This window comes from Antedon bifida, chromosome 6, assembly GCF_963402885.1.
Source record: "Antedon bifida chromosome 6, ecAntBifi1.1, whole genome shotgun sequence".
Lineage (NCBI taxonomy): Eukaryota > Metazoa > Echinodermata > Crinoidea > Comatulida > Antedonidae > Antedon > Antedon bifida.
In genome coordinates this window covers 19096402-19108526 of record NC_136231.1, presented here as the reverse complement: position 1 = coordinate 19108526, position 12125 = coordinate 19096402, and the positions used below count along the sequence as shown (strand labels likewise).

Here is a 12125-nt window from a genome sequence, read left to right as displayed (position 1 = left end):
TCTCTTACAGCCGATTTCGAATTCATAATTAAAAAGTATTTCAGTTTCATATCGCTCGTTGATATTATCATTTTGAAATTTGTCAAAGTCCGATTTCTTCTGTGTTTTTCTTTTACTAGGAAAGTGTCATAAGACCATTAGCATATTGATTTGTATGTTGATATTGACTACGTCACTAGCTACATATTCACTATTTATATAAAACTTATTATTATGTCAACTCCAGTAAAATAAAACCTTCTCCGTACAAATTCCCGACATGTTTAAGTATCCAGTTACTCCCAACCAACAACCCTTCTACGACGCCGTTTTCAAATATAGTTTAAAATATTCCCAGTATGATTACGTTACTCCATCACTCCTCCCAGAACTCCTTCCCGGAGGTGATTCAATATTTTAAAACCTTCCTAATACAATTCTTGTCTTTTTTTTATACCGCGCCACCCCAACCCCAGCAATCTCTGCCTATTTTAGTAATGATGAATCCTTAAGATTGCCTAATGTGTTATGGTTGTTATGTACTGTCCACGCATGTTAAATTATGAAAAGGCTGAGGACCCTAATAACAGGAAATTCGTCATATTTTGTAACAACAAAAAACCAATTGTTCAACTTTTGTATCGTTTATGCCTTTGAGTTGTATTTTCAATACATTCTTTATAAACGTTTGTCAAACTGAACAAACTGTGTTTGTGTTAATTGTTATTATAGTATTACTAATATGCTTGTGCAACCACGGCAGATCGTTTACATTTTATTTCCTCGTACGTTGTTGAAATTTGATAACAAGTAAGTTTATTTTGTTCTCTATTAATTATTTCATTTGAAAATAGTATATTAATTTGATCTGTTGATACTTTGTGGTTAGTTGGCATTGCGTTCACTTGAACGTATATTTTACACGTTATTAACTTTTGTTTATAGACCTAGAATCTTCTGTTTATTCTTCTTCGTCAGTTAGTTACCTTACAGTATATAGGTATTCATTTTTATACCTGTGTTACGTCATTTATTCGAAATTCGTCAAAACTACATAAGAGTAAACCATGGACTGAAGGCTTAAACTGATGTGGAAACTCCAACCTCTTGTTGTTACTGTAAATGTGATATAATAATACAAATAGGTCCCTAAAATAGAAATGAAATTAAACGTTTAAACTATCATTAAACTTGAAAACGATTAATCGAAATGATTCTATAGTTTTTACACGATAAAACTAAAAAACTGTAGTAGAAGAATTGACTAGAAATTCGGCAAAACCGCCCTAAGAGGAAACCATGAGCTCATAGGCGGACCCGGGTCACACTAAATGTTGCTAATTGTACAGTAGTCCAAAAGATAGGGCACTAATTTCAGTTCGGCACCTATAATTTTCCATGTATAGGCCATGGTCCCCCTATTTCAAAACCAAACCATGATCAAAGAAAACGTAAAAGGCTTCATCTAGCTGTTTTAATAAAAGATTAGAAGAACTGTTTTAATTTGATTTAAAATGGAAATATATATATTATAATATTAGTGTACGAAACTAAATATTTTACAGAATGACACTCCATAAGCTTTTTGGCGTAGTTTTTGTCAGTGTATTGTTATTGAGGTATGTGCATTCTCTGGATCCAAACGGGTAAGTCATTACATGTATTGAAAACTGTAATATTATTCCTTATTTTCCTTATTTTTCACTAATTTTCTAAAATATTTCGTCTATTAAAAATTAAAATGTTGTTTTGGATTAAGTAAACTAATTCCTATTGTAACTTATTACCGTTGTAATTAGATATAATTGTTTAGACTCTCTTAAAAATGCTTTTAGTACCATTAATGTTGTATTTATTGCATATATATGTAAAATACAAGGAGAAACGTATGTACCTTTCCGGTGAGGCCTTCGTTACAAACGTACATCAGTTCAAGAGAATACTCTTCAAGTTACACAACATCCACCGGGTGTGGTATTTTTGATTGGGACAGATGTAGTTCAACTCGTTACCGGTAAGTAATTCTAATGGCATATTATACTGTTTAACAAATGCTATTTTTCACAACACTCAAAATGGTCAACAATCCGGATGAAGTATTGTTAGGAGCAATAATTATATCTCCTGATGGGTATGGTAAAGATTGCCACGCGCGTCTCCATAAAGACCTTCAAACATGATTTCATAAACACAGGTTATTAGAATTTAACAACGCAACTCTTTATACATACGTAGTAAATGAAGGTCTTTTAATTTTCTGATTCTTTGGAAATGATTTACTACTAAACCCTATTGCGACCGGGCCAGGCAATATAACAAATTAATGTATACTTACATGGTAATATGTTTGTTTAGTGGTTTTTTTTTTTTTTGTAAATATATAGAACATCATATCGAACGGTCATTTTGTATAGGTATACATCACTTCATGGTAGCAACGAGTGTACCGAACGTAAGTGTTGTTGAGATTGTAAGAATATAGTAAGCATAGTAACTTGTATACATTCTTCCCTCGTTAATTACGATTAACCAAACGGTATTAAATTATGGGTTTAACTTTTGCCCGTAAAAGTATCGTTGGTATAGACAGGAATTAAAAAATTCAATATTGATTTGAGTCCTATCCAGATTAGAAGTATAATTGTGAGTGTAGGTTTTTAAAAAAATGGATTTAAATACAATGAAACAAAATGACAATGATGATTTAACAGGTTCATATAATTTTAGCAATATGTGAGTTTGATTGCATCAACGGAAAATGTGACGAGCCTAATCACTGTGAATGCTACAAGGGATACCATGGACCAACATGTCAATACAGTAAAGATATTCAATTTTTCAATACCTATGCCTATCTCAAATAGTATACGTAATACAATGTTTATACATAGGCCTACTTATTCTATATATTATTCGAATAAACATTTTCTTTCTTTAAAAATAAAACAATAACCCTTTGAAACCGTAAATGTTACCACCACCCCTGTACTTTTTATAGGCCTATTATACATAGGTATAGTACAGTAATAACTTTATGTAACGTAATGTTGCATGGAATATGCATGAAATTAATAATTTTTTAATTAAGCCATGAATTAAAATACTTCTATTATTATAATACTTAATTTCCAGATTGTACAACAGATATTGATAATTGCCAAATTGTAGATTGTTCAACACACTTAGATTCATTCTGCACAAGATGTATGTATTACATAAATATGGAAATCAAAGCTTATCAACTGATTAAAGGGGAATGCATTAGTAAGTTCTGAAAATACTATTGCTGGAATATTCTAATATGAAAGCGCATCGATTTGTTTAAAAAAAAAAGCATCACAAAAATACGAATTTGTTGACGCGATAGTTCGGATGAGCCATTGCGTCGTTATTGGCCGAATTACTTACGTCCTTGCGTTACGTCTACGTGAGAATCAAATAGATTACACAAGTCGTAAATTGAACATTTATTATATATAGGCCTAATACAATATTACGTTACTTCCTTTCTTGTAAGTATAACAACCGTGGTGATATTGTTAATTTATGCAGTAATCGTATAAGAATAAATTCACTTCACTTCACGGTGTGATTCTATTTTCATCTCCCCATTCATTTAATAAAATACAAATAATTTTAGCTAGTAACTGAATTTCCAGATATGCACTATCTATACTATATGGTCTATGCTTTCAGAAATATGTTCATGGAGAAGCAATAGCAGGTCATGTTATCCGGGTACTTGTGGACTCACATCAGATATATGTTCATGTGACATCGAGTTTGATGACGGTGATAATTGCATGAATAGTGAGTTATGCTATTTGTATTTTTAAAATTCGATAAGTTTAGGAAAAAAGAATGTAAAGTTAGTAATATTTTGCTGTGGTTGCTGAGATCAATTGATAATGTCAGAGCGTTATAGTTGACAATATTTAGTATCTATAATTATGATAATGACATTGTTAATGTTCGCTTATTTAGCAAAATATTATTGTTAATAATTGTTTTGAAAACATATGTTTTTAGCATAGCAACCGAAACGTCGAGAGAGGCTCGACTTTATACTTTTTTTTTAAACACATGATGTACTGCAAACACTTTAATCGTCATGTTAACCTTTAAACGATATTGACATACTGTCGTTTATTACAGTGACTGTGCCACCAAAAGATATAAGTTGTTCAATATCTCTACAACTTAATGGAATATCTTCCATTGACATACCTTGCGTGTATTCAGTTGCGCCACCTACATACAGCTATTCATCAGTTGACGGTAATGCATTGTCTATCAATTGGCAAACGAGCTTTCCTGGTCCCTCGTCGGATAAATATCCATTTCCATATTATATCAACGATTACAGAGTTGGTATTTCATCATCTTATTGTTATTGGGAACACATCAGAGGTAAGCGTTGTAATTGTGGTTTGTTTTGTATGTGTAAGGTATCTTCACGCACTTTTGTCGTGTAACACAAGTATATCGTTATGTGTTTTGGGTGATTATAATGGTTAATGTTGATACATATTTTCTATTAGAGTTTTAACTTAAAAAGATGATTAAAATACATATCTTAAAGTGTTTAAACATACAAATATCTATACAAAAAATGATTTAAACAGTTAAACTCCACCATCTGATAGGAGATTTCAAGTCATCTCATCAAGAATAAACTTACCGTTGGTTTGGTAAACAGTTTAAATATTTTTGGTTTTTTTTAGGGAAAAGTATTATTGAAACTGGATATCTGAATTGTGGATTTGACATTGGTCCTAACAATCCAAAGCAGGGGTTACACTCATGTGAAGAGTTTGCACGTTTAAGTGAACAACTTCAACACGATGACAGGTTGGTATCAATTACTTATTAGAACTTAGAATTAAGACATCATCAATCCTCCTGTTCATGTCAAGATACTTGAAAGGGCTTAAGTGAAATACGTTATTTTAACAAATTTACTTAGCAAAATCAATGACTTAAAGCAAAGTTAGGATGGTCTGCTAGGCGAATAATAACGTAGAAATATACACATTTTGAATTATTATGCAGCAAAAATATGCAACGACTTTAGTAGCATTTTATCCTTCCAAAATTTGAGCAATCGCAAATTGTAAACTTAAAAAAAAAACTTGTCCTAAAACGTATAATAGTGATAGTAATATATCTGCGGATTTCAGTTTGTTCTTCTCAGCAAATGCAACCAATGGTGGATATATTGAACGGAAAAACTATGACTTTTCAATTTCTGGGAATGAAACAACCGACCGGGAATATTATCAAGGACAAAGTATAACTATGTATGTGAATGTAAAAATTGATACTGAACCGCCGACACATTGTTCTGTACAAGGAGTTGTGCCATGCGTTGGGAATGCATTAGATGTCGGCGAGCCTTATACGAGATTAGTAAGAACCATTTATTATTATATAAATGGAAACAATGTATTCTAAAGTTGACCGCACATATATATCAATTATGTTGACAAATTATAATATACACGGTAATGATATGATTCCTTCTAGAATGAGGTTGATATTCGTTGGACGTCATGGGTTGACTTTATTTCAGGGTTAAGGCCACGGCCGTCTTACAACTGTCGCATTTATAAAATGGCAGCCAGAAATGATATGTTAATTCCAGATAATGAATTTGGTCCTTTAAAGTATAGCCAAAGTGGTGATAAATACCAAGTAACGTTTAAACCACTTCCGTCGCCTGGTGAGTCCTTTATTCTTTTCATTTCTCATTGTGTTTTTTTTTTTCGATACTCATACAACAGCCAGAAACTCGCAAATTATAGGGTGGGTTAACAAATAATTTTTTCGTATTTCAGGTTTAGAAAATGAGTAGAAAATGTCATAATCCTGAAACTAGGTATCGTGTGCATACACAATTTTCCTCCGTGTGTCCATAGACATTAATTTCTTTAATATCATTGTTCAAAGCAAAAATGTTGTTTTTTATATTTTGCTAAAGGTGTTTACTGTGTCATACTAACTGTCAATGATGTTGCGGGAAACGTTCGCAATGCACGACGATGTATTATTTATGACAACCAAAGTGAAATCACTACCGTGGAAGATAAACCTATATATTTAACAATTGGTGGCAAGAGATTCAACAATAACTCAGACGTGTCCGTAAATGCATATGAAAATGTATGTCATCACGTTTATTTTATTTATTACCTTAATATAAATATTGATATTATACAGTTAATTAATGCTCTTTTAAAAAATAACATAAATAAAAATAATACTAATAATGAATTCTAAATAATAACAGACATGATATTGATAGCACAATTTTATGGTTAAAAAATAAAATTAGAATTTTTTTTTATAATAATAAAATGGTTACATGTGTGATAGGTAACGTTATCATGGAATGGTCACTTCATAAATCAACTACACGTGGACCAAAATCTTTTACTGGCAATTATATCGGATGATGACGTCACATTCCAGGAAGCTTACGATTCAGAGGCACATCCAGCAGGACGCCCTTTATCGGCCATTGGTAATGCAAATGGAATTATAAAGTTTGAATTTGGATTATTAAAGAATAGCATTGAAGGAGAAACATTCGAGTCTGTGAAACCAGATTGGACAGTTTTAAAAAATCATGTAAGTTATGTCACTTGTATTTGTTCTTTCTGTATTCTTCTTCTTCTTGTGTCCTGTCCGTATAGTCATTTTTCAGGTCTGGCGATTAGTTTACATTCCTGCATTAATTGTAAATAGTTCATGGTATTTAGCAAACATTTGCATCTATCGGAATCTTTGTTTTTCTGCCAGTTTCTTCAGAGTTTAAAATAAATGTTCCATGTTTTCTTTTCTTATAATGTCGTCATGGTGTTCATGTAACTAACCATTTTTCATGAGAAAACACATTTCTTAATACATAAATGAATTAATTATGATTGTTATTTGAAATAAAGTTTGTATTTTGTTGCATTTAAGGAAGAAACAGTCAATATTTACTTTAAAGATGAAGAGGACTCGGGGACATATCAAATTTGGGTTCAAGTCACGGATGTCATTGGAAACACGAAGATGGATTTTGCATTGGTTCATATTGATGTAACTAATGAGAAATCGTCATCATCATCATCAAGTTATAATCAGTAAGTTTTTAGAGGAGGTTTTCAATAACTTTATCGATATAGTAATCTACAGTACACGATTAGAGTAATAGTTGTGTAATGTATAGCGTTATCACCAACATTTCTTTTCTTTCTTTTATTTAATTTGTCACGCTTCAAATACAAATAGTACAAATTTAGTAAGCATGTATCAAAGAAATAATAAATGTGGTATTCAAATTAATTGTAAATATAGATACTTGCTTGTACTTGCTAAACAGAGAAGTGTGAAAGGAGGTCAAATAAGTCAAAAAAACTTTAAGCTTGACCCCTGTAAAACTTCAGGATACGGTACATAACACTACATTTTAATGATATTTATATATACTTTATATTACTTTTGTTTTGTAGTGTGGTCTATGCTGGTGTTGGATTGCTTATATTTATTATGGCGGCATGTCTTCTCGTCGTGTTCTATTGTCAAAAAAAGAAGCATCGGGGATTAAAAAAGACCGTAGTTAGAAATTCAAAACAAAATAACCGAAACATGTATGTAGATAACATGAATCTTGATAATACATACCAGTCACCAGAATCGTCGTTTCCAAATAATACTGTTGTTCAAAAAGTTAACTGCGTAAGTCAAGAAGAAAGTTACCAGGAGTTAGTGACTTCAGATCGCGCTGGTGAGGTTAACCAAGGCTTCAATACTTTTGCAGATGATTTAGATGATGGAAGTTACATAGATTTAGAAGAAGAGAATAATTCTGAAATAGCTCCAGTCAGACGTGTAAGAGTTGATGATACCTACCTTACGGTTGCCACATCTGAAAAGGATAATTCCGACGATGACAGCAACCTATACTTGGAGTTGGACGCACCTACTGAACAAGACACTAGCGCAGGAGGTGACGATGATACCTACACAACTCTCGCGTCAACTGATGAGGGCAAATCCAATGACTACAGTTGTCTAAACTTAGAGTCAGACGGGCCTGCTGAAAGAGTTGATGATAATACCTACCAGGCTTTATCCTCACTCGAAAAGCACAATTTCAATGACTACAGGTGCCTAAACCTAGAGGTGGACGAGCCTAAACAAGACAGACGCCCAGACGTTAATGACGATACCTACCAGGCTTTATCCTCACTCGAAAAGCATAATTCCAATGACTACAGTTGCCTAAACTTGGAGTCAGACGGGCCTGCTGAAGGAGTTGATGATGATACCTACCAGGCTTTAGCCTTACCTAAAAATGACAATTCTAATTACCGTTGCCTAAACTTAGAGGTAACCCCACCTGCTGAACAAAACACACGACGCGCAAGAGTTGACGATGATGCCAACCAGAGTGTCCGGTCACCTGCAAAGGACGATACCAATGACTACAGTCGCCTGAACGTAGAGGTAACCCCGCCTGCTGAACAAGATACACAACACGCAGGAGTCAATGATGATACCTACCAAACTGTCCAGTCACCTGAAAAGGACGATTCCAATTACTACAGTTGCCCAAATGCGGAGGTGAACGTACCTGCTGAACAGGAAACGCACATGCGTTGATTATGATCAAACTCTCGCGTCAACTAAAAAGGACAAATTCAAACGAGTACAATCACCTAAACTTCAGTCAGGTAAACGTAGTTGAAGATGACACCTACCAAACTATAACTTCAAGATGTCATTAGTCAAGATGATACGTACTGGTTACCAAATCAACAAGCTGGAAATGAAGAGTCTATAATATTATGATTATATTGATGAAAACAAATCGGCATATAATCAATAAAGTAATTATAAACTTCAACATTTAAAAATACACTTTAAATTGTTCTTGGAATGCAATGAAAACAGGGATAAAGGCAAGTAGAAATTGGTTCGACAAAAAAAGAAAGAAAAAGAAACAGTTAATGTAATATTCAACATTCTATACAATATTTGAGTTGTTTCTATTTAGTATTAGGACGATTTAATTAATTGTATTATAAAGTACTAACAGATGCCTCTTTACTTTATCTAGTAAATTTAAATATAATTCTCTATCAATGTTGTAAGAGGAAATGTGTACATGAATTGTTTATTGTATATGTTGTATTGTATATTCAGTTTCTTACCAGGTTGTTAGTGGCGATGACCCACTGCTGTTCGAATTTTATTATGATGATTATTATTTGATTACGTTGCTTATATTATTTGCTTTTTACTAGGCTTGTCATTTTGCTTGTTATTGCTGGTTATTTATTTGTAAAGTAGATGGTAAATTATAAAATATAAAAAACTATATCATTTTATTTTAATTATATATTTTAAATCAATTTGACCTTTTTATGTAGCTTTCATAGTAGTTAAATACGTACAGTATTACGGTAAAATACGTAATTTACAGGGTTTGTACGGCAAATACAAATTCTGTATTAAGTAAATAGAACAGTGTACTGTTTTCCTCTAATATTAGGCATTATAACATTAAATGGGTATACATTTGCGATAAAGATTATTCTTTAATGAGAATGACGAAATTGAAAATAACGTTTAACGCCATTACGCCATTATAATTATTTTTGCAATTTTCAATATATATCCTTTTTTTTCTGTAATTTGAATTGCTTGAGTTAATAATACAATAAAAGAAACAATGTTAATGTTACGATATTCGTCCTTACTTCTTAACGGCACAAGTAGATAATTATTATAAACTATTACATCATATGACCAATGTTGAGGGACTTATTTCTTCATTGAGCATTTGTTTCTGAATCCGGGGTATTCATTTTGCATTGTTTTTCAGCTGAATACGCACATTCGTAAAGACTGCTGGTAGGTTAACAGCAAAACAGAATATAATATTATATAGATTATGTAAATAAATTACATAACTACCGTTTAGAGGATCGCGTAAACGTTATGAATCCCCGAGGATTAATAATTTATAGATTTGGCAGATATGAATAAACACATTTTTGATTGTAAACAAATCACCTAACAAATTCATTAATGACAATGCTAAACATTATGACTCTAATGAATTCAATTTATTTGCAAATTCATACAACTTCAAGCACGCCACAAGTAGCCCAAGATACCCTCAATGTAATGGCAAATCATAGAGGTTCGTTGGCATTGCGAAGGGAAGCACTGGAAAAAGCATATGAAGTTGATGTGATGAGCCTATTGAAGCAGGAATGCCTTTATCCGCTCTGAATTGATGTTTGGACGACGAAAGATTCAAGCAACTTACCATACTAACTAATATACTATATACTAACCATATAGTCAGAAACGAACAAGATCCACAAAATGGCATCAACACTACAATTAAAACAAACAAACAATACAGAATCAGCTACCGTTCAAGAGTTCAAGAGTACATAACAAAGAAATAGAAACCAGCTATCGTGGACAAACCAAAGTGGTGAACCAAGATCATGATGATCTGGAGCTGGATGGAAGATGTCATGATACTGATACAATAATTATAACTACTGTTAAATCCTTAATATATGAATGCTGCCACCTATGTACAATAAACTCATGACCTGTGACATGATATCATCAAAGACCTGCGTAACATGGGCAGAAAAATTTTTCAATAGCAGGACACGAACGTTTTTAATTTAATGAAACTACTTTTGTAGAAAATAATATGCGATTCTTTGATGCTTATTAGGTGATCATTTAGAATAAAAAGATCACCTAATTGTTATTGTACAAAATATCATATATTCAGGGTTTAACAGTAGTTGTTATAATTATCGTATCAGTATCATGACATCTTTCATAATCTTACTGCGGACATAGACCTATATTATAATACAATGATGATTATGATGAGGATAACATGAATATATATGTTCTAGTCTGATGATGAATATGAATAACTGTTGATTTAAACAGGTGGGCAGAATTACTTGCATGTATTTGTATTACATATTTTAGTGAGTAGACGACTAAATCTGCATAGAGAACATTTATGGTTTAGTCATGGACCTATAAATCTAATTTATAGGTCCATGGTTTAGTCTGCCAGATTCTTTATTATTTAAACTTTATTTGCATTGTTATAATTAGTAATTTCGTTAGCATTCCTTGATAATGTTATTCCCCGAAAATAATAATATTCGTTTTTTATATAGCGCTTATTGCACAATGCATCTAAGCGCTTCACAGTATTACCCCAGTCATTTTTTTGGATCAAACACATATGGAAACATACTTCCATAATGCAGATAGTAATCAGCGCAAAATTGCGTCTTGATCTAACCGGGTTCCAATTTATACACCTGGGTGGAGATAGGCAAACGTAAGTAAAGTATCTTGCCCAATGACACAAGCAATGCGGCGAGAGCTGGATTCGAATCTCGATCTCAAAGTAGAGAACCTTTATGTCCAACGCCCAACACACTACGCCACACGCCACACGCCTTCGATATGTTGATTACAGAGGAATATGGTCCTACTAATTTGATCTATGTTTCGAATGCGAAAGGTGAAAAGTGAAAAACATTCAACCGATTTAAATCACCAGAATAACAAATATATATAATCTCAATTTCCTGGATCAAAATTACATAGATTTTAATTAAGATACTGCACCTATTTTTGATAGCAGAATCGGCTGTTTTTAACATACAAGAGATACAATAAAGTCATTATAAATACACCATTACACCCCACTGTGCTATGACTATTGAAAAAAGATTTCAATCTCTCGAAAACAAGCTGGGATTTACCCTGTTTTATTATTAATGAATTATGCTGAATAAGTGAATAAAACATTACAGTGGTGTTAATTTTGAAATTGCTAGAGGCATTACTCGGGGTAAAATTGTCCTTTCCTTTAACCTTAGCAAGAGAACTTTGAATTTAAAAGCAATAATGATTTTAATCCAGGAAATGATTCGAAACTAATAAGCATGAAAAATGCATTATATTAGAAAATAAAGCAATCATTATTCGAAGCTGGTGCCAAGACACTTCGAGGTACATGCTATTCAAATCGTAGCATTGTTAACGGGTTATTTGTATACGTTTATATTGTATGAACAGTGTATACACTA

At 32.5% G+C, this 12125-nt stretch overlaps 2 protein-coding genes across 2 annotated transcripts in view; one reads left to right on the top strand and one right to left on the bottom strand.

Annotated features, from left to right (window-relative positions):
* LOC144844452 (carboxypeptidase E-like) overlaps window positions 1-12125 on the bottom strand; it is a 231843-nt gene that overhangs the window by 51687 nt on the left and 168031 nt on the right. The window lies entirely within an intron of this gene.
* Window positions 732-9693, top strand: LOC144845221 (uncharacterized). The gene is made up of 15 exons (XM_078702403.1): window positions 732-789; window positions 1545-1625; window positions 1859-1993; window positions 2364-2431; window positions 2707-2799; window positions 3112-3243; window positions 3676-3789; window positions 4135-4389; window positions 4704-4830; window positions 5160-5388; window positions 5506-5701; window positions 5960-6141; window positions 6355-6609; window positions 6946-7109; window positions 7479-9693. Exons 2-15 carry the CDS (start codon window positions 1546-1548, stop codon window positions 8629-8631), a joined length of 3183 nt encoding a protein of 1060 aa, XP_078558529.1. The 5' UTR covers window positions 732-789; window position 1545; the 3' UTR covers window positions 8632-9693.

Bases quoted from the DNA above. Each gene is read 5' to 3' on its own strand.
- LOC144845221 (XM_078702403.1), top strand. From the start codon at position 1,546: ATGACACTCCATAAGCTTTTTGGCGTAGTTTTTGTCAGTGTATTGTTA. The intron at 2,432-2,706 runs GTAAGTGTTGTT...ATATAATTTTAG, and splicing joins TAGCAACGAGTGTACCGAAC to CAATATGTGAGTTTGATTGC. The intron at 3,790-4,134 runs GTGAGTTATGCT...CGTTTATTACAG, and splicing joins CGGTGATAATTGCATGAATA to TGACTGTGCCACCAAAAGAT.